Source organism: Chionomys nivalis, chromosome 1 (assembly GCF_950005125.1).
Source record: "Chionomys nivalis chromosome 1, mChiNiv1.1, whole genome shotgun sequence".
NCBI classification, from domain to species: Eukaryota; Metazoa; Chordata; class Mammalia; order Rodentia; family Cricetidae; genus Chionomys; species Chionomys nivalis.
This window is the reverse complement of record NC_080086.1, coordinates 23,472,381-23,495,941: the sequence shown is the minus strand read 5'-3', so window position 1 is coordinate 23,495,941 and position 23,561 is coordinate 23,472,381. Positions and strand designations below refer to the sequence as shown.

General features: G+C 48.5%; 1 protein-coding gene across 2 annotated transcripts in view; it reads right to left on the bottom strand.

Annotated features, from left to right (window-relative positions):
- Positions 1 to 2,097: 2,097 nt before the first annotated feature.
- Prmt8 (protein arginine methyltransferase 8) overlaps positions 2,098 to 23,561 on the bottom strand; it is an 88,204-nt gene continuing 66,740 nt past the window's right edge. For both annotated transcript variants that reach the window (XM_057766258.1, XM_057766250.1), the window contains 4 exons: positions 19,637 to 19,752; positions 13,281 to 13,431; positions 3,748 to 3,869; positions 2,098 to 3,019 (listed from right to left, as the gene is read on the bottom strand). In XM_057766258.1, the coding sequence (XP_057622241.1) occupies positions 2,936 to 3,019; positions 3,748 to 3,869; positions 13,281 to 13,431; positions 19,637 to 19,752 (473 nt within the window). In that variant the 3' untranslated portion in view covers positions 2,098 to 2,935. The remainder of the gene's footprint in view (positions 3,020 to 3,747; positions 3,870 to 13,280; positions 13,432 to 19,636; positions 19,753 to 23,561) is intronic.

The following is a 23,561-nucleotide window of genomic DNA, read 5'->3' as shown; positions in this document are numbered from 1 at the left end:
GGACTTCAGAGCATGCCCAGTGGCCCACGTTCAGCCATATCCAACACACACAATGGCAAAAGAGGCACCTCAGATCCATGCTTAGGAGTTCTCTAGAAGAGTGATAGGAAATAAGGCCACTAATAGGCTCTCTGCAGCCTCAGCAATAGCAAAAGCAATGAGTTTGGGTGCGGGGTGGGCTTCTCAGGTGACATCAGCTCGGCAGCTCCTCTGCTGTCACACCTGACCTTAGACCCTGACTTCTGTTTAGAGCACAGGCAAAGCAGATATGGTTTGTTTTCACTGCATCACAAAACAAAACAAACACAACCCAAACAAAACAAGGGCTTGGACAGTTCCCACCTGAACCTCCCCAGTAGCAGGAGGGGAAACAACTGTCATTTTAACCCTTTGTGGATGGAGTCCACGGCCAGAGAGTGATGGCCACGGTACAGGGTCTGGGACAACCTCAGGAAGCTAAAAAATGAGGACTGGGGGTGGGGGTGGGGAGGCTGGGATGGCCTGCTTCTCTCACAGCTGGAGAGGATCAAATAGCGTCATGGATGCTGTAACTCCCACAAGATGGTTATCCTGTTGACTCCTATAGGTTCTGGCAGCATGGATCTTTCCCCTGTTGGCAGGCATCCCCCCTCCTGCCCACTTGAGTGGGATTCAAGGTTAGGCCCCTTGCAGTAGGCAGAACACACGACCTCTCCAAGAGCCTTGGTAATGGAAACTCAATAATAAATTTCCCTCCAATGTCCTCAAAACGCCCTTTTTCAATTAAATTTCTTTTTCTTTTTCTTTTCTTTTTTTTTTTTTTTTTTTGGTTTTTCGAGACAGGGTTTCTCTGTGGTTTTGGAGCCTGTCCTGGAACTAGCTCTTGTAGACCAGGCTGGTCTCGAACTCACAGAGATCCACCTGCCTCTGCCTCTCGAGTGCTGGGATTAAAGGCGTGCGCCACCACCGCCCGGCTAAATTTCTTTTTCTAACTCAAGGTTTTGCCCTCCCCTTAAGTTTCTCTATTTTACTTCTCTGGCATATGCATACTAAATTGTTATATAATTCTCACTTATTTTTTTCTAAACAAATGAGAGTCTCACCCATTAGGTCAAGGCTCTGAAGAATCAGCCTAGGGCCAGGAAGGGCCTGCGGAGGTGGTCCTGAGCCTGCTCCCGCTCTGCACTAACTCTAGGGCTCCTCCCTGGGTCCCAACACGTCAGCTACAGAGTGACTGATGAGGCTTTTGCATCTTCCAAGGCTTTGGGAAGTTGACAAAATTCATAATAGAGAGTTCTAGAAACAAAAGAGAGACTGCTATTGGATTTGTCTGACATTATCTGAGGACTCTTTGTAGACATTACACAGACCTGGTCCTGTCTAGAGAAAAAAATGGAAGTAGAAAAAAAATGTTAAAATCCCTCTAGAAGAAGGCTCAGGGGACGGGGGCCTGAGGTCCTGGAGGAGGCTGTGGGAACCTTTCAGAGAGTCAGGTCACGCTGGCATATGCAGTCCCTGTCACCACCTCCACCTGGAGCAATCTATCGCCAGCTTGCCTCTCCCATGAAGAGCCAAGCCCAAGGACCCTCTGCATCTGACCCTCTGCATCTGGAATGTCTCTCCCATGGGAGATAACACAGGTGATAGTCCAGAGGCCCAAGAATAATCCAGAAACAAAGACCAAATATTCCACCAAGCCTGACAAAGCATACTGTCTTTCTATCCTGTGGAAATTCTGTTTCCATACTCAGACAAGGGCTGGAAAGACTCTGTCAGACCCTCAGACAAGGGCCTTCAGACTACAGGTAGTCTCCTAGCTATGTATATAACACTGTCGGTCAGTTCCTGTCCTCCTCCCCAGCACCCTCACCTCAGTAGCTCCAGGACCTTCTTGTCCCCTCAGGCAGGACCTAGACAATCCACAGCAAGGTGTGCTAGAACTGACTCAATTTCCCAGCTGCTTCTTCCATGGAACGTATTTCCGATGAGCAAACACAAACATGGGTGTCACTCCACAATTTTCTGACCCACTGTGGCTTCCTGCTACCCACTCCGCCCCCTGCACCCACCCTTACACCCCACAGCACCAGGAACACAGGTATCCCGTATTGTTTCGTTCTCATGTGTGTTTATTGAGTGCCCACAGAGCCCGTGGTACTGTGCTCAGGATTCAGAGCCACAGTCTAGCCAAAACGAGACCAGAGCTAGTACACAGAATGCTTCATAGCTGCGTAACATCTGTTAAGGGATCGGGATGGGGAAAACTAATCACGAAACAAATTCCTATTCAAAAGCAACAGAACCTCCTCTGAGAGTAATATAGAGTCTAGGCACATACACCCACACTCACGCATACACACGCGTGCGTGCGTGCACGCACACACCTTAGTGTGAACACCCAAATAGGCCCACTTAGTTGTATATGCATGCATATACAAATGTTTGTGGGCGTGTAAATTAATATAGAATCTGTATGCACACACACTCATGTGTGTGCATGCACAAGTGCACACACATACATACACACTCACACACACATACACACCACTGCACAGACAGAGAATCTGGCTTATGCTATCAAAGACACTACGTCTCCAGGTTCTAGTGGAAGTAATCTGTCCTAGATGTCTGCAGCATGCAAAACTTGGAAGATCCATAGAGTCAGTTTAGGAGGACAATGGGGGCACACGGGTAGGCTTCCATCCTCGGAGCCCCCACCACAGCACAACAGGCAACAGCAAAGCCTTTGTGAAGGGCTCCAGGGGCAGAGCGGAGGAGCTGGAGGCTCCCTGTCATGATGGGGCCCGGGAGAGCTCTGGCAAGTTCACCTATCTTCAAGACAGAGTGCAAAGCTCTGGTTATCGAGTGTGGTCCTCCTAACAGTGTTCCTTGGGGCAGCGTGGCAGACGGAAGTGAGTGCCTCTTCTCGCTTGCTCTCTGCAGCTTCCCACGTGTGCTAACGCATTTTGTAGTCATTAGATACAGATGTTTCACACAGCTGCCCCTTAAAATCCAAGTCTACTGTGAAATCGAGGTCTCGCTGTGAAGAAAGAGCAAAGAGCCACAGTGTGAATCTGGGGAGGAGGTCACAGCCCTTCCCAGGCCTAGGACTTCTCCTGGAGCCCCAGGAAGTCACGGAGTTTCGAGCTAAGGGGTCTCCACAGTTCTCAGAAATCCATTCCGGTGCCCCATTATTCTTACAGGAAGGGCGCTGACAGCTAACCTAAGCCTTCCTGTCCACACACAAAAGCAGTCCTGGGATTTCCTTCCTCTAGGTGATAACTGAGGAAGGTGATTGGTCTGGCTTGACATCACCCTCAACCATCCTGCAGGCTTTCAGTGTCTGTGCGGACACAGGGACATCTCAGGAAGGTTCCACCAGGCCAACTGGAGAAACGCCCAAGCAACATTCCCTCTATACCAGACACTTGAGCATTTACTGGCTCAGCTCATCCTAAATGAGGCAGAGCCCATTTATGCAACATCCGTTCTCCAAAGTTCTTCTGTGAGCTTCTGGGAGCCGTCCTCAAGGTTGAGGTCAGAGTCCAGAAAGCCTCTAGCCACTGGGGTTTGGAAGAGTCTACAATGAGGCCGTCCAATTAGGCCCGGTCACCTGCAGACACAGCTACTGCCCGCCTCCCCCAGAAGCTTCCCTTTTGTACACTAGACATTAGACCAGGCAGGTGACTTCTGGGAGCTCCCTGGGAGTCAGACCCACGTGTCCCTTCTCCTCAGTGGCCCTGGCATGCAAGGCTCCCTCAGACTCACCACATTTTTGGCATTTGGCTTCATGGATATGGTCCCATAGATTTCCTCCCCCCTCCGGACAGTGAGGTAGTCTTCCAAGTAGAAGACGGTCTGCTTCCAGTGGGTGTAGGGGGCATCGGGGGCTGGTGGGGCACACAAGAGAGGGAAGAAGAAAGAGGCAGAGATGAGCAAGAGTCAGCTGAGGCCCAGGATCCATACAGAAGACCGGAGCTTTCCATGGACAAGGGCTCTAGCAGGCCCAAGAATGGCAAACATGGGCCAGAGCACGGCAAATATGGCTCTGCCAGGTCATGTCTTTCCCCCATTCCTTCTGCCTTGCTAGACCATTAGATTACATTCTTAAAGCCGGGCACCCAGGTCGCTTATTTGGTCACTTCTTCCTCCCAAGGCTGTCAAAGTCCAGCTAACAAAGAATTGAAGTCCAGCAATCAAAAGCCTCCTTTGGCTCACCTAATTAACACGCCCAATCAAAATTAACCAACTCACCCTGGCATTGGCCTTCTCCATTCCCTTCATAAACTACCATTTGCCTATGGGCCACATCTGCCTCCCCTCTATCCAGAGGCAGTCTGTTTGCTCTATGGGACAAATACCCCCTTTCGCTTGTTCCCTTCTCCTTTTCCCTGTCCTCTACCTCCTGTCTTTGTCTTTTATTCCCTGTCCTTTGTCCCTCTGGTACAAAAACCCCTCCTTTGTGCTGAGAACTTGGTCTCAGGGTTTCTTGTGTTGGCGCTTGTCCTTTTACGGAGGCCTCGTGACTTCTGCCCATACCCCACTCAAGGGCTCAGGCGTCTAGACCAAGCCCCAGAACTCCTGACTCAGCCCCAGCTCCACTGAACTGGTGACCTTAGTGAGGGTTCGGAGGAAAGGCAGCCTTGTGCCAGGGGGCAGCTGGCATGCTGAAAGCCCCCTCAGCAGCTAATCCCGTGCGCACACACGAGCCTCCTCCCTACACTCCTATGTTAGCACAGCGAGACATATAGAGCAGCCCATCCTCTCTCCATTGTTTGTAGATGTATGACATCATTTATGCAAACTCTACAGCTCAACCAGTCTCCCAGCCTTACCAGTACCCCTCCTTTTTATTCCTCCATCCTTCCAATAGCTTCTCTTGCCCAGGTGTTTGCCCTGCTGCTGTACCCAGCACCCTGGCCCAGTCCTGCTGTAAATGCCAGCTGTGCCTTTCCAACCGGACCAGGAAGAATGGGATTCATCTTCCCCAGATCACCCCTCCTGCATAGTTCAAGGCCATAACGATGCTTGCGCATCCCTGGTACATCCACTGGACCCATGTAGTCTCCAGATAACATGAAGGGGCCCTATATCTTGGGATGAAGTCCTTTTCTTTGGTAGTGACTGCCTTTGGAGCACTCTCCCCGCTCACTGCATCCTCATTCTTCAAGGCCAGCCTTCCTGGACCACTCCAGCCTGGATCCACGGGCATCCAGAATTAATGTCATGACACTGTCTAGCATGCCTCAGAGTGAATCCCTGCTCCTCGCTTGCTTAGATCCTCTGCAGGTTCTCGGAGAGTGGAGCCAGGCCAGCCTTGCCTACCACTGCTTAGCTCTCACCAAATTCAATCTCAAAGCCTCGAGTCGAGTGGACACTGTTAAGTGGACAGTGTCTAGAGCCCAAAGCCAGCATCTTCAGCATCTTGTGATGTGTGGTGTGCCCAAAGATGGTCACCTGATACCTGTGGGCTACAGTAGGCTCACTTTAGGGTGAGCTCCTCTTGGCTTAGACCCTCGTCTTCCCCCGATGGACTTTCCTTCTCGCCTAAAACCAATGCTAATAGCAGCAAGACTTGAGAAGGGTATAAGGGTCTTCAAACACATCGAAGACTTTTTGCAGGGGAAACTCTGCCTTATATACAGCTTGGGGAATTACTAGGAGTGAGTTGTGCACCTGCGGGAGGAATTGAAATTGTCTCACAACCATGGGAACTGAGTGGCTTGTTCCTCCGCGGAGGAGGGTTGAGGACACCAACTGATGTCCTCAATTGTCATGTGCCAAGTCAGACCTAAAATATCTTTCAAAACCCCAAGATCTATTTTAATGATGGCAAAGGACCCCCACCCCCAACCCTTTGTTCCTTGCTGTGAGCTGGCTTGATCAAATGTCAGTGGTCAGATAGAGACAGGACAGCCTTCAGTGTGTGCATTTGGAAATCAATGAAAACTCAAGGTTACAAGAGAAGACATAACCTGAGCCTCTGGAGGGGAAGGAAGACCGAGATACCATAGCCTGTGCCTTGCAGACCCTGGGACCTCAAGACCGCCTAGCGCTAACCCAGGCATGCTGCTGTCTACAAACCACCTGCTCTCAGCACGCTTCCTGCCAATTACCTCTAAATAAACTGTCAAAAGACAAGCTCTGGCTGTGTGTGCAGAAAGCCAGAGTGTGACTGACAGCACCCTCGCCCCCATCTCCACCTCCACCCACTCAGGCAGGTGTCTCTCCCATTCCTAAAGACCTTCAGCTAAGGGGATCTGAGCTGCCTCCTCTGTCACCCAATCAGAGATGCCAACGGTCTGATCATCACTGGCTTAGGTCTGCTGCTCAGTGAGGCCAGTCGGCCTCTACTGGATGACCCCAAAGCCTGAGTGCCATCCCTGGGTAGAAGAAATATTGTTTCAAAAGGTTTCCCAAGCATCATTTTCATAGTGGAACCAGCAACCATGGCCTAATGGTCGCAACATGCTTCCTCATCTGAGTTTTCTGTCATGTCCAGTAGGAAAAACACAATTCAGAAGCTTGACTCTGCTTCATTTTGCATTTCTAGATCAATAATTCTGGGGAGCAAGGGGATAGACATGTCACGACATAATATCTGTCCCCATGGCTGAAGTGTCCATCTTCTTTTGCATTATCCGGAGTAGATGTGGTAGGAAGAACAATGGGCCCTAGTTCTGTAATATTGTTGCCATAGGTTTGTACTGTGACCCTGGAAATCCTGTGCCACCACGTGGAATATAGGCCATGTTGCTTATCCCCTGAGGTATGGTGAGAGTGAGATGGATTGTAAGGAATGACCACACATTCCTCTCTGCCTAGGGACCCAGTCCATGTCTGTTCACCCAGCACAATCAGGACCAGCTCACCTTTTCGCTTTCCAAGGCCTCCTGAGTCATATGGATACCCCACTTACAACCTATTAGCTATAACAAAACCACATCAGGGGATTCACTAAGCTGTGGCAGCTGATAGTGAGTCATTGCAGAAACTGGTATGTAAGTATCCATCCGTAAACCGCAGGAGGAATCCCTGCAAAGATACACTGCCTCACTCCGGTGCTCTAGAATGCCCGAGCTGTATATCTGGAACGCAGCAATGCACTGGGTGGCTCTCACACTATACCATGCATTCAGGACTCTGGATGTTGTCTACAGCTCTCTTTGTCAGTGACTAAGTGTCCCTTCCTCCCCAGTCCCAATCCACGACCCAGGATAGCACAGATTTCAGTCATTATGAGGATGGGTTCTTCTTGGGAATATTCTGGACCCACATGTCTGGACCCACACGTCAGCACAGCCTCCCCGGTTCTAGGTTACTGATGACTTCCACTCTCCATTTGGGGTGAGTATGACCAATGCTGTCTGCAATGCTGCAAGGATAAGAACATGCATTTAAACGTCTTCAGCTTAGGGTGCCTGTCATGCACCAGGTGTGGCTCTGCATTTGTCCAGCAATGCCCAAGATGAACATGGCATTTCCACCTTCCTTCCTCCTTAGACCCAAAGCCCTTAGAAGACCATCGGGCAAGCAGTGGGTAGTGCGAGCAGCCCTGTGGGAACTATGGGCTTTGGTGAGGAGTGGAAACACGGGGAGCCAGGAGCGCCATTGGGAGTGGTCTCTCATAAAATTATCCTCCTGTGCTCTGAGGAAGAGAATTCAGCTTCCTGTTTCATTTCCTAGCAGTTAAGTAGTTAGATTTCTTTGTAGGCTGTGAATTTTCTAGCTGTATATTTAGAGTTGCATTGTCTAGCGAGCTTCTTGGAAATTAAAGACGGTGTACAGAGAGGTTTTCTCGACCTGGAAAATGACTCAGTGCCACAGGATGGCAAATCAGAAAAGAGGCTGCTTGAAACCCACAAAGTCACCCGCTCAAGGGCATCTCTGGTGATTAACATCCTACCTTGGAAAACCTGATATTTGAAGCCAGCTCCCCTTAGGGCCACTGCCTTCCGCCCACCTTGAAGTTTCCCTGGATTGTACGGCAGCATCAGATCTCCCCCCACCCTCGCAGAGGATGAGTTCAAGAGGACGGGGACAGCTGTGCTCATGGCTGGCAGAGCTTTGGGTGCTTCTGCCCGATGCTGTAAAGCAGCCAGAACCATTAGCAGAAGCATTTTCGAGCTACACAGTATGTGATTTGCTTTTGTGAGTGCATCCCCCAGAGCTGGCTACACTGAGTCTGAGATGTAAAACTCAGTGGGGAACCAGCAGGGAGGGGCACCTGCCGGGGAGGGGAGGAAAGCATCCACAGATACTTACAACCAATATTTTGTTTTCGCATATGCATGATTGTATGAAAACTCTTTTTACCATAGCCAGGATGTAAGAAAACATAACTTAGGATAATGCCTTCGGGACTGGATGGCTAGAAATGAGACATTTAGAGAAAAAATTAAGAGATACCAAGAGCATCTAAGCCACTAAGTTCTGAGGTGAGCTCGCAGGGAGTTCTTCTGTGAATACAAATTAGTTTATTTACATTTATTAATTATAAATATAACCCTATATCATTTATTCATCATCCATTTTAGCTGATATTTATATTTTAATTAAGTATTGCTCAACAACTCCTGCACTTACATTCCAACAGAAATAATAATAAATTTGTTTCCAGCTACTCTTTGCATTGTAGTTAATAATTTAGCTCCATTCTAGTTAATAATTCATCTCCATCCTAGTTATTGAGTTAGGTGGTAAGTTCATGAGTACTCATTATATTAATAAACAAATAAGCCAAAAGTGAATCATGCATAGGTTGTCCAATTGTGATAGTATGTCTTGAACCAAACACTGGGGTTAATCAAATTATATACATCTATGAGCCTAAAACACAAAAGAAATTACTCTGCCAGTGACCAGAGTGAAGACTCGGAGTAGAGTTCACTGCCAAGCCCATGTGGTCTAGCAAAATCTTTGACACACTAAACTGATGCTAACCTCCCAAGAGGGCGAAGAGACTAACCAACCGCACTGTTTCCTCTGACTTTCAGCAAGCAGGATAAGAGGACACGAGAGGCATGAAGACGTGGTGAGTGCAGAGGGCACGCCCCGGTGAGGAGGCAGGCTTGCCCTCACAGAGGGAGTCTGGCTCAGTGGAATCCTCAGCTGTCTAGTTCAACATGGTCTTGCTGGAGGGCAGTGTTTCTCAAACTCAAGTAGGAAGCATGGATACCTGGAGGCTTTGCCAAGGCACAGAAGGCTGGACCACCCTCAGGGTTTCTGAGCTAGTAGTTCTAGGGAGAGGCCATCCTAGATCCGAGGGTTGCTGAGGCTATTGTCCACAGAAAGTTCTTTGAGTGTCACTGCACCGAGACACGGGAATCAAAGATTTTAGGCCCTACACACAACCTTCTCGAGTCCAGCTTTGTGGAGTTCTGGGCAAACAAGAGGGAATCTGTCTTGCTAATGACTCAAAAGCAGAGTTCAGGCTTGCACCTGGATTCACCATTGGCTTTCATCTTGAGCAGGGCAATGGTAGGGGGATGGTCCACAGACAGAGGGGACTGAGCCTGGTGCACATACTTCAAGTCCTCACCTTCTTTCAGGAAGCCCAGAAGCAACAGCTTTGAGTCTGGACTGAGCTTTCCCAAGCCTACCCCTCATGTGGCCATCAGAATGTCAACCCAGCCACCACAGAGCCAGGGAATCAACTCTAGACAGAAGTCTAGTAGGGTGCTGGGACCAGAAGTAAATCACTTGAAGGAAAGATACGCTTTAGTGGGACTCATGGGCCAGGACCTATGCTTTAGACACCCACAGCTTCTTCTAGAGTGCCCCTGCCAAAGGCTCTCTCGTCACCCACAGGGCAGGCTCTGCGCTATCATCTTTGGGAGATGGGAGAGACAGAGCTGGATGGCATGACTCCCTCATTACCACCCTCCCCTCTCCATTGCTAGACTGTGTCTCCTTTATCCTTCAAGTTCAAATATCATCTGACTTCCCCCTCTTCAGGCTGCTACTACCCACTGGGAAAAGGAGCTCAGCTCACCTACTGACCCTTGAAGGAGGGCAGCCTTCAGCAATGGCCCAGATCATGGTATTTCCCAGGGCCAAAAGAGCACCTGTTTGGCCTTGATGATAGAGCCCAGGAGACACTAGTCTTTGTAGTCAGAGGTTGTGCACTGGATGTAGGAGAAGACTTTCTGGGATTTGGACAAGACTGTTTGTTTGTTTTGAGACAAGGTCTCCCTCTTTATCCCTGACTAGTCTGGAACTTGCTGTGTAGACCAGGCTGGCCTCAGACTCACAGAGGTCCACCTGCCTCTGCCTCCCAAGTGTTGGGACTGTGTGTATCACCACACCTGGCGTTATACTGAATTTGCTTGAAAGGGTTCCTGCCTCCTGTCCACAGGTAAAAAGGCATATCTGTCCCCATGTAGCTAAGAAATAAGGGGTTATACCTGCTAGAACATTCCCCTTGCCACTAGTACACCTACCTACTCAACCCCTGAGGGCACACGCCCAGTTTCCAGGGACTCATATGGAGGGCATTCAGCCTCTAGACCTTTATCCTGGCAGCTCAAGCAGACTATTGCAGAAAGAGAAGGGCAATAAAAGCCCTCTGATAAAGGACCCTTCTGTTCCTGGGTCACAGCCCAAATGAGCAGGCAGAAACAGTGGCCCAGTGATAAAGAAGTCCCCTGAGCCTAGGGCATGGGAGGGAGCTCAGAATGGCTGTTTTGTAGGTGGGAAAGATGGGGAAAAAGTTGGACATGCCCAGCAAGGAGAAGTCTGAGGACCTACTAGAGGGCCAGGGCCAAGCCACAGAACTCTCTCTAGTCAGGCCCAAAGGCAGTGAGACGCCTCTTAAGACAGACTAGACAAAGAGAATGATTTGAATGTGTCTGCCAAAGTTCATATGTTGGAAATGTGGTCTTTAGAGAGTATATCAATGTTGAAAGCTGAAATCTTTTAGGGTGGTGAGTATCTGGGTCTTGGGGTTCTATCCTCACGAATATACTAATCTGTTCATGGATAGATGTACCTGTGGGTTATCATATGTCTTAGTTATAGTTCTATTACTGTAAAGAGACACCATGACCACAGCAGCTCTTATGAAAGAAAGCATTTAGTTGGGGGCTTGCTTACAGTTTCAGAGGGTGAGTCTGTGATAATCCTGGAGGAAGTCATTCAGGCACGGGGCTAAAACAATAGCATGGCTTTGCAACCTGACCCACAGGTAGCAGAGAGAGACTGGTTCTGGTGTGGGCTTTTGAAAGCTCAAGGCTCAGTCTCAATGACACACCTCCTCCAGTGAGGCCATATACCCTAACTCTTCCCCAAAAGTTCCACTCTATGGTGACACCGCATTCAGATATATGAGCCTATGGGAGCCGCTCTTATTCAACTACCCCTTTATAGGAGTGGGCTACTATACAGGAAAACTCTCTCTTGGACTTTCTTTGTCTCACCTTCGGTACCATTTGCCATATTATGATGCAGCACAGAATCCCCATCAGATGCCAAGCTAATGCCAGCACCATGTTTTCAGACTTGCTAACCTCCAGAACTGTGAGTCAAATAAGTTATAAAGACTCAAATGTTTTGTTACAGCAACAGAAAGCAGACAGAAATAGTGGAAGTCATCTTCTGGGAACGCAACCACAGACTTAGTGATGAATGCATGCAGGGGGGAAAAAGCAGGAAGGAAAGAGAGAGACCACCAGTTCATAGCCCAGAGGGAGACATGTGTAGTCTTACACAGAGGCCGTCACCTCTGCACACACCTCCCACATGTCATATAGGCTGTCCTGGGGCCAGAAGGGGCTTCTGCCAGAAACCCTGTGCTGTTCTTACCCCTCATACAGAATCTTTTCACAAATGCCAATCAGACAAACAGATATTAAAATCTCCAGAGGTCAGGCCCAGTGAGATGGATCAGCGGCCAGAGACTCTTGTCACATAAATCCAGTGACCTTAGTTTGATCACTGGAACCCGCATAAAGGTAGCAGAAAGAATCAACTCCGAAATGTCTTCTGGCCTCCACAGGCACAAGCATGCTGCAACACACCCACCCCTTTCACACATCATAACACACATTATAGTAATAATAAATTACCCAGGCCATGTCTCCTACCTTGCCCTCCCCCATCATTAAGCAAGGCATCATAAATGAGCATAGTGAGGTGGCTGGGGATGAGCCCACCCTCGTTATCAGTCACTTGTAAACCCAGGATCAGAGACAGCAAGACTTGGATTACTACTCAAAACAATGAGATCTAAGTCTATCTCTGGCCCCAGGTGGAGACATGACATTCTGGACTGCCGGGAATTGTCTCCATCAGATTGGCCAGTGGGTGTGTCTATGAGGTATTTACCAGACCATTAATTCATGTTGGAAGACTCAGTCACTGTGGATGGCACCATCACTAGGCAAGTGTATGTGGGATGTATAAAAAAGGGCGTGAATGTGAACCCAAGAGCCAGCCAGTGTGCAGCGTTCCTTCAGTTCCTGCCTCTGTGTTCTTGCCTACGCTTCCCTCAGTGATAAACAAGCTGTAGGAGTAAACAAACCCTTTCTGCCCCAAGTTGTTTTGTCCATGGCGTTTATCACAGTAACAGAACACAAGCTCAGACAGCCTCCATTTTCATGTGCTCACACGTGTGAGCACACATGAACACTCAAACTCCCTTGGTTTAAGGTAGACCTAAGTATGTAAGTCAGTGTGATGATCTCCATGAGCACTGGCCATACTTGTCCCTCCAGAGTGTCTTCCTGCACAGTGGCCCCTTTGGTCACCCTCTGCTCTCACCCTCAAAAGTACCTCATAATCCAGCCGGGCGGTGGTGGCACACGCCTTTAATCCCAGCACTTGGGAGGCAGAGGCAGGCGGATCTCTGTGAGTTCGAGACCAGCCTGGTCTACAAGAGCTAGTTCCAGGACAGGCTCCAAAACCACAGAGAAACCCTGTCTCGAAAAACCAAAAAAAAAAAAAAAAAACCAATCAAAAGTACCTCATATTGCTTTGCGGTGAGTTCAGCCTCTATTCTATAACTATACCATGTCTTACCATGTCTCATAGGAATTCTTTCCTTAAGGACAACAAGGACAGAAGAGCAGAAGGGAGGCCAGAGTGAGTTCCTGGTGGCACCCATGCCAGCTCTCAACTCTAGAAACTCTACCCCTACCATGTTTGCCTTTCTTTTGGGAAGTCAAGAGAGCAGGGGCTGCATCCTCTCCTCAGATGGAGGAAGCGCGTGAGATGCCAACTAATGTCTGGCCAAGTCAAGACCAGTCCTGGTTTCTACCCATGAGCCTCAAGGAAGCACAGAGGGAAAGCTGCACAAAACTCACCTGTAGAAAAACCCATTTTCTTGTGGCACTTGGTAAATTCAATATTAAAATAGGTGACAAGGGCATGGACGTAGTCATTGCGCTGTATCTGCAGGCAGAAGGCAGAAGTGAAGGACAGCTCTTCCGTCTTCACAGTGTAAATGTCCACTTCCTGCAGCCCAGAGGAGAGAGAAAGCAGAGGCTGACAACCTCTGTCTTGCCAGGGGGCCCAGTAACCTCAGCCCTAGAGAAACTGGATTAGCCAGTACTTTGGAGTGACTTCCAGACCCACCCACCACCCTTGCAGCTACCTCCTCCATCTTTTCTAAGGGGACGGATGCTTGGAGAGTAGCATGAATGGAGTTGCAGCTAAAGCTGAGCAGAACTGAACCAGGAAGGTACGTCTGCTGGGGGAGGAGGCCAGAGGGGCTGAAGGTTGAGATAGGAGTGATCTAGGAGACCACACATCACCAATGCAAGTTAGAGCGTCTTCCAGTGGCCAGCAAAGCGTTGCTACCAGCCTCCAGTCATTCACAAAATGTGCCCCCCCCCAAGCCACCCCACTTAGCATCTTTATTACCTGGGAGAAAATTCTGAGAGGGACAAGGAGAGTCACTGCAGACTTACTCAATCAAAACATTAAAATGCAGGGCCCTCCAGGTCTCCCGTGAATCAGATGTTTCGACTGAGTAAGTCTGCAGTGACTCTCCTTGCCCCTCTCAGAATTTTCTTGGTCCCCACCATTTTTTTTTTATTCAAGTTCTCCAAGTGTCATCTCGGGACTGAAGCATAAACGGACTGGAGGACGTTCCGCTGACCATTTATAACAAGGCTGGACAGGTTTAAAAATTAAATAAGAGGGAGAAATAGGAGGCGAGAAGTCTCAGTCTGGACTGGGGAGAGGCAGAACACAAAGAACTAATAATTCTCGCAAGTTCAGCTGGAGAGTGACTGAAAATCGATGTTGCATGGGGAGCAAGTGCAGGGGAGAGCCGGCTCTTCTGCATGTGAAGGATGCTGAATGACCTGTTGTTCATTGGCTGAGGCAAGAAACCCTACTGGGGACTTAAGAGGCAAATGCCAATGAGACTTAAAGAACTTCCCTAGTGTTGGGGTGTATAGCAAGAACCACTCTTTGGGAAACTCTGGAAGAGACAGACAGGTACCTGTGTGCCTGCTGGCTCCAGGTAGTGCTCCAGATCCCCAACAATAAGACCCATGAAGAGACAGAATGGCACTGGGCAAAGGGTTCCTATCTCTCTGTGTGTTCAGGATCATTCAAAGGAAAGGGGTTGCAAAGGTCATAGGACTTGCAAAGAGGAAATGGAGTCACAGGAGCCAAGCAGGTCTCCTGATATGATGGGGTTTGAGTGAGCCACCATGACCCATGGGGAAGAGGAAACGCTCTCAGACTGGCCAGTAAAAGGGCAGATGCAGGGTTAGAAAGTGAAGTCCTCCGGGAGTTGGCAGCAAGTGGCTGGACTGCAGGGTCGGGTGGAACCTTCCATGAGATGGACACTATATGGTTTCTAGAACCCAAAGACAGAGAATGAGAGTTAATAAAAGGGTGAACCTTGGGTCAGAGGGGCCACCATCAATGATCCAAAGCATCTCATGCATCCTTAGTGACACCTTGACCTTTGTGGACAGTCCAAGGATGCTGATCCTCTGTGCACAAAATAGTGCTTTCCAGGTCCAGACATCTTCAGCAGCAATGGAGAGATCACAGCTGTCTGCCCTGCCTTCCATCTCCAGGGCCAGCTGAATGTCTGCTCCTACTGATATGGATGCCCTTTACCCTCCTGCTGGGAATCACAAGCTGTTGGGTTCAGTCTGCATTCAAGGCTGCTCTCTTCCCCATCCCTTTGACAGAGACCCTGCCTAGGAGTGGGGGGGCATTGTTCCAGGGCAGGAAACTACTTCAGAGGAGATGTCAGATGTTCACGGTCCCTCCAAGTCACAATTCATCCGCAAGTTCCCTGTAGCTCCAGAATTCAAGAGAATGCCTTAGGAAACTGAGCAGTGACTAACAGTGTACATAAATGCTTGGTGACTTTGCTGCCCCCTCTCATGCGGGTCCTCTCACAGTCCCTGACTTTCTCTCTTTTGGTCTTCAGCCATCAGCCCAGCTTGACTTTTGACTCTTATGTAGGGGTCTTGTCACCTCCATCCTCAGCCCCTGTCATTAGAATGGATCCTTTTGGGGGCAGGAGCCATACCTCATTGTCATGTGTGTCCTTGGTATATAATTGAGCACTAACACGTGCGTGGGCTCACCATTCTCTCAGAACAGGTCTACTTGGCTGGAGTCGTTCCTTCCTTCCTGGGCTTTCTTTCACAATCACTCACCCACTCAAGCTGTGTCACTCTTGGTCCTCAGCCTTCAGTGACTCCTGTGACTTATGCCAGCTCATGTAAATCTCCCCATCTATTACTTCCTTTTCTGTCACTTTAAAAGCACATATGCACACATGCGCACACACATATATGTTCATAAATGTACACATACACATAGATACACATACAGACACATATAACCACAATGCACACATTACTCAGTGAGAACTTAAATAAACGTCTACCTCCCCACCCTTTAGTTCGTTCCAAAGTTGTTAATTTGGGAGACTATGCAGCCATCAACGTGTTGATGGCTTCACACTGGCTTTGCTCCAAGTGACACTCTGAATGAAGCCATCCTGTTGTGTGAAAGCTGTATTTCACTAGCCTGACTACAGTTGCATGTCTCTGGCCCTTCAGGAGAAGAGGATTTTCTCTATCCCCCAGGATCTTCCAGCAAAGTCGTCCTTTGCCATCTTCCCCATTCTTCGGAGGAAACAATGCTTTCTATTTTATAACAATTAGCTGCAGAATTGATTTCTCCTGGGGAAAGGAATTACAAAAACAAACCAGGAGGCACAGATTCATCCGGTTTGTTGAGACAGGGTCTCATAGAGAGCGGGCTGGTCTCCAGCTCCTTAAGTAGATGATGCTGACCTTGAATCCTGAAATCTTGCCTCTCCCTCCCTCGTGCTGGGAGTACAGGTATATCCCACCATGCCTGGCAGAGACTTTCTTATCAGTAACTTAACTTCAGATTTGCAGAATCCAACACAGTCAGTTACCACAGTGGACAGCAGTCTGCACATCAGAGAGGACCACTAGTCGTTTAGATCCTGAAGTTCACTTGTCTCATGTGCCCTCATATTTCCCCATAACAGCCTGCAAACCCAAGTCAAGATGAGCTGGCTGCTGTTCAGGGTTTTTTTTCTTTGACCCAACAACCTGATCTGGAGTCATTAGTCTTTACCAGTGATGAACAACAGACGTGTACTCATGGTTACACACATGCATATACCACATACACACACACACACACACCCCACACACATAAACATAAACACACCACACACATACACACACACCACACATACACACACCACATATATAACACACACCACACATACACACACCACACACATGCCACACATACATACACACATATACGACACACACCACACACATACACACCCACCACATGCCACACATACACACATCAAATGCACACACACCACACACATACACACACCACACACACATATACACATACCACACACATGTCACACACACACCATGCACACATACACACAAACTCTCTCACACACACACATATCACAAACAAACCATCTAGCAGGAATCCCATCTCCTTACAGTCAGTCTCTCAGATCATCCATCAACCAAATGTCATCTGTCATGTCTTGTGTTAGCTGACAGTGTTCCAAGGGTCTTGGAGACATTTGCATCTTAATAGGGGTCTCTGAGGAAACAAAAGACTTCCAGGCAAAGGGCAATGAAGCTGTGCACTGAAGCGACAACCGCAGAGGCAGATGGGTCCCATCTGTGGGAACAGGAGCAGACCTGGCTAGGCTTGGGGAACACAAAGGCCCAGGGCTCAGGTGCATGCCCCAGTCCCAGCTCAACCAGTCATCCACACTGATGCCCCGGAGCCCAAGCACTATGGCTGGAAGGGCTGTTTGTCTCTCATTTGCACCCTTGAGACCTCAAGGAAATTCACAGCCTTGGCCTCAGGCAACCCCAGATAACACAGGGATCCTCCGGGAATGAGATTCAGAAGAGCTCCTGGCCTCTGCTACCCCACTCTCAATAATGTCACAAATAGATGTCTCCAGGCAGAAGTCTGGTCAAAACAGAGTCTTAATTATAATAAAGTGTCACACTCGGCAGTGTTAATAGCTATGAAAACAGCAATTAAGTGTGTGAAGAAGGGCAAGTGTTTTCCCAGAAGGCTCAGTGAGATGCTGCAGAGAGAGAGAGAGGTGTGTGGGAGCGAGCACTGCAAGGGCAAATAGTCCCCTCCTAGTTCGGAAAATGCGGATAGGAAGAGGGTCACAGTGCAGCCGTGAGAGTGGGCAAAGGGACAGCATCACAGAGTGGAGTCCCTGGTCCCCAGACATCTTCCAAGCACTTCTGAGTTTGCAGCAGGAGATCGACACCCATCCTTCCCCAGCCTTCTACCTTGTCTAGTCTGGCTGCTTGCCACACAGATGCACCCAGGTGCAGCCATGGCCAAGGATCTTGCTGCTGATCTGGGAAGAGGGGAAAGGAGGAAAAGGAAAAGAGGTGCATGGGGACTGAGGGTTGGGGAGAATCTAGCAGATCTGTGAGACCACCGGCAGGTGACACATAGTACCACAGTGGCCACATAGCAATGAAATCTGTCAGGGGCCAAAGGCGAACTAGTGCCGCAGGGCAGGACAGATTTTTGTTTTTAATCTCCAAGCTAAGCTGCTTTATGCAGATGTCTGGTGGTAGCCGTGACTGCTCTGTGTTGTTTTGGAAAATTCAATAGCACTACTACCTCTTCTGAAATTAATCAATTTTTTTTTTTTGTTACTCCATGCCTGGTACACGCTAGGCAAGGATTCTACCATTGAAAATCTAAACTGAATTTTCCCCTTCTTGCTTTGGTTTTTGAGACAGTTCCTCAAGAGGGTCCCGAACTCTCTATCTTCTCTATCCTCATTAGCCTCCTGGAACACAGAGACTAAAGCTCTTATTCTGAATTTTGAGGGGTGTGTCATGCCCCAAAAGTGAGCGTCTTCGATTTTTCTTGCTTTTGTTGAAAGTTTCAAGAGTAAAAGCCTCAGGGATATGGGTTTACAGGAAAAGGTGGGCATATTTCCTCACAATGGCACCTGCCAGTACCAGGGAGCCCATGAGCTAGGAGTACTGGGTTGAGAAGCCAAGACTCAGATCTGAAGCCAAACCTCTTAGGCAGGATGCTACAAAGCAGGGGTCATCAGGAGACACCTTTTTCAGGTAGCTCTTTCTAATGCAGCTGGGATGATCAGGACCAAGGGCTGCAGTTGATCCTCTGTCCAGAAAAGGGGGAGTTCCTGGTGTGAGTGAGCAGCGGCCCTCAACTTTGGAGACCGTGAATTGGTCCTCACTTCTGCTAGAAAGGTTTCAATCCACCAGCCTCAGACTTCCAGAAAACAAGGGAGGCATGGGGACCCAGAGAAGACAAGAATGCCCCAGTCGAAAGGGAGAGACAGGTGGGCTGATGAGGCTTACATAGGTGCCACGGGTTTAGTCCAGAAAATGAACTTGCATCCTATGAAGTGAATATCTTTCCACCTAAAAGATTAAAGACTGTCACATGTCACTTGTATCTATTTCAATATCATATGCCAGCCCATAGGGGTGCTAAAACATAGAAGAGGGACTGAAAAGATTGAACTGGCCTCTGACAGTGGTGGCTCCTGGGAGGAGTTGGGGTGGGAAAGTGGTGGGGGTGGGTTCAATGTTTATTGTTACTCTTTGTGAGTAGGCGTGTTCGGGTATTTAACAATAAGAATGGATTCAAGATGCTGACCAGCTAGCCATGGGCACTGAAGAAACCCTTACAAGGAATGATTTCAGAGCACAGACAAAGGAGGAGGCTCCAGGATGGGGCCGAAGATTCCGTCCATACAAACCTACTGCGTACATAGAGTGGCGCTATCATGAGGTCTTGGAAGTCTTCCCCAAGATGGACACTCAGCCCTGAACTGCTCTGCTCTCTCAAGTCTCCATATTCCTCCTGCCTCCCAGCTGTTTGGTCCCTGATGCTCGCTCTTCCTTTCACTCATACACCAGGGCCACCACTTTGGGTCCCACTCCCAGCAGTGCCACTCTGGAGTCGTCTCAGCAGTTCTGCTTAGTAAGAACTTTTTTTTTGACTTGTCACCAGGCTTTGACCAAAATGGCCTCGCTGCCCTCACTGGGGAGCCATGCAGGAACTGACATTGCTCGGCTTTCCAGAGTGGCACAGCTGGGTCCTTAGCATACTCAGGCCCAACCCAGACAAATCTCCAGACCTTTATTAAACAGGCATTGGTCACCACTTGCTTTGGGTCCACGATGTCCACCAGGGGCTCCTTCATGGCGACATCCCGGATACAGGTCATGTCAAAGCCATAGACGTTCTCCCACCCTGAGGAAAGAGAGCGAGACATGAAGGCAAGCAACAGGACCCACAAGCTCACCCAAGCTCCTGGGTGCTATAGCACAACCCGCCTAAGACCAGGGAGCAGGAAGAAGCCTCTGCTTCCTTCAATCAGAATGGAATACTGTAAGCATTCCGCGCCTGCAAGTGGAGCCTTCTGGGGGAACCAACTGTTCATTCACACCTCTAGAAAAGACAAGGCCCATTCTGTTAGCTCAGCCAGAGGTCAGAGAGGCTGTGAAACTTCTGGAAGTTCACACATCTAGAAGGCAACAAGGCGAAGGCCCTTACACACAGGACCTATGACTTCTGGCACGTGCCTGCTGTCTCTTCTCCAGGTCATTCACTTCCCCATTTCTGGGTCTTTGCTCAACCTTTCTGTCCCCTACAAGTCCATCTGAACCTTAATTGCAGTGGAGAGAAACAAGGGCTCATAAACGAAACAGACTTAGGTTTGAATCCTGGCACCATAACTTTTCTTCAGACACTGGGCAGACTCCCGCCCTGATCTCTCAGAACCCCAGCTTGCTCAGTTGGCGGGTCCGGGAGAGTGCTCACCTTACCCCCATGCCATTTGTCTGAAAAGCACTCGCTAAGGGTTCACCCCACAAGAAATCACCTTATGTGGGGGGTAACCATTCTAATGGGACTCTGGGCCACTTGGACTACTCATGGAATGCTTTGGGAAGGAGAAAGAATTAGGGTGTAGGAGCTGGTAAGTGAGTTTGAGTCTGACGGCCTAAGACCACCCTTCACTGATGGTGCTAATTTCTATTACTGAATAGTCACCTTGGTCTGATATACCCAACAACCCCTTGAGGGTGCCTCGACATTACAGATGAGAAAACTGGCCCAGTTAAGTTAGCATCTGGCTCAAACACAAATACTGAGCCAAAGTCACACACCAGAGCTGTGACACCAACGTGGAGCTCGGAAAAGAGCCAAGCTGACCCCCTAACCCTCCAGCTGTGTCTCAGTGCAACAACAGCCAGACATACAAAGTTCTCCCCCTCCCAAGTGGAGGGCCTGGGCTGGGGCTCTGGTCCCTGGGAAGCTGGATCTCATCTGTTAATTCTGAAGTGGTTAGAAATGCTTTGAAGTAAAGATGCTTTTGTCTAAAATCTTATTAAATGTAAATTTTCTCTTTGTGTTCATCGCAGAAATGGTGCCTTGAGGAGCTCAGGTCCCTGTGTGTGTTGCAGAGAGTGGGTGTGGAAGAGGGAGGTGTGAATGGTCAGTGAAAGAATTGCTGTTCTTTCCTAAGGTACACAAAGATCTCTGGGGTGGGGGAAAGCAGCGGCGAGAACAAACATTTCCCAGAGGGTGAGTGTCCGTGAGCTCCTGCTTGTGGAGAACATGCCAGTCATGGCCATCCAATCACAGGAGACCGCTGCCAAACTCCTGGTTGAGACCAACATTGTGGGGGCTGGGAAGTAGCCCATCTGGGAGAGGACTTGCCTGGCATGATGAAGCCCTGAAGTGTTTTATGCATAGAACTCAGAGGTGGAGGTGGGAAAACCAAGAGTTCAAAGTCAGCCTTGGCTACATAGTGAGTTCTAAGCCAGCCTGACTACAGGAGACTCTGTCTCCACGATAGATAGATAGATAGATAGATAGATAGATAGATAGATAGATAGATAGATAGATAGATAGATAGATAGATGATAGACAGAATCCACATTGTGGGAAAGGAGCCATTCAGTGGGCAACAGGTTAGGCCTCAGAGAAGACCCCCCTGTAGGATCTGGAGGTAGCTACCCATTCCGTTCCCAGATGATACATATACTGAGACACACCGCCTTAGGTTTAACCCCCTCCATGAAGATATCTGCAGCTGTGCACACATTCTTCAGCCCCTGTGCCCCCCCTCCAGGAAAAGCTCTTTGTAAGTGTTCAACAAAATCCTCAGAGATGGTGTGTGTGATGGTGGATGGTCTGGGGGTCTGGGATTCAAATCTGAGCTCATCCATCTGTCCGTTTGCTGTATAACTTAACAAAAGCGTGAGTTTCTCTAAGGCTTGGTGTTTTTTTTCTTTTAAATGGAGCTGGTGGTGATAACAATGGCTATTCCCCAGGGCGCTTTTGAGCATTCATGAGACACTATATGCCAAGTGCCGGAGAGAATGCCAGGTACAAAGAAAGACCTTGGCGTGTGGCTGTCATCACTATGTGATTCGAGCGCCAGGCTGAGCTGCCCTGTGCAGACCAAGCCTCTTCTCCAGACTTATCTGCAAAAGGAAGGGTTTGTCTCAGTGTTCATATGTTCTGGGATCATCTGGAATGCTTTTTAAAGTGCAGCTCCTGGGCGCTGGTCAAACCTACTGAACTAGAATCTTTAGATGGGAGACTCAGGAAGTTGAACTTTCACAAACATGGTCCTTCCACCCAGAGTTAGAAAGCCTTCATGTTGCTTGATCTTCTGAGATTTTTCTCAGGTCCTGAATTAACATTTGCAAATCCCTTTCTAGCTGCTGGGGGCCCTTCCATGTCCTTCACACCCACAGCATCTGGCACAGCCCGGGCCTGCGGCTGGCTCTTCTCAAGTTGAAGGTCTTCACAAACGGAATGTTTTCTTTCTCTGCACATGCCTCGTCCTCTAGGTACCGTTACTGGGGCTAATTGATGTCCTATGTCCCCTGCTAGACTGTCCCACTGCAGCTATTTGTGGACAGGAGCATCCAGCACCTTCACAAATGTGTTTTCTTGGTTCTGCCAACTAGCTGTTTTCCACTAGATTGTCTTGGTGGTGGTGAGGCAGAAACGGGAGGATGTGAATCAGGTCTGTTAATTTTCTATTGCAAGAATATATTGTCTGTGGAAGTACTGCCATTACTTATTTAAAGTAATATCAGAGGGTTCTGAAAATCTTTTGTTGATGCATGGACATTAATTCGGAAACAGAGCATGATACATCACACTAAATGTTATTAAGGTGACCTCAGAGCCAATGACTGCAGGCCTATTTGACTGAAGCCCCTATTCCAAAAGTCTGTCAGAGGAAAAAGCCTCTTCTGGGTGTAAATATCCTTCACCTCTCTGTGTTGCTATGTAACACACAATGCCCAGCACCAGTGAAGAATCACAAGACACTGAAAAGGGCACACACATGACCCATCTTCCAAAGAGAAGGAGTGGGGCAGACTCGGCTATAGCTCAGATGTTGAAATTGCTTAACAGAGACAATAGAGACACTATAACGAACACATTAAGGAATCCAGGGGGAAATGTAAGGATGTGTAACAGATGGGAAGAAGACTTCATCAGTGAGAGAGAAGCAGCATCTTAAAGGCCAATGAGATTCTCCAAACCAGAATCACGCTATCAGAGAAAGAGAATACCCGTGATCAGCTCGTTAGTGGAATATGGATGGACACATCGAGGAAATGATCGATAAACCTAAAACCGGTTCAATAAAAATAACCCCAAATTAAACACAGTGAGGAAAACCACCTAAAGTAGAATATCAAACACATTTTTAATGAAGATGAGGAAGATCAGACAGAGAAACATGCACATTTGTATGGATGACGGCTAATTTTTTCCCAGATTAATGAGTTAATCAACATAGAGATCTAAGCGTTATATATAATACCATCAGGATGCATACAAGGAAACACACCCAGATAAATCAAAGTGAAACTTGATAGAGGGAGAGATAGAGACAGAGTGCAATACACACACCCAGAGAGACACAGACAAGAAAGACATATGCACAAGAAGATAATGTCTCAAAACCAGCCAAAGAGACAGAAATCCAAATTCCTGGGAGACAAACAGAATGCATATTGGAAGTGCAG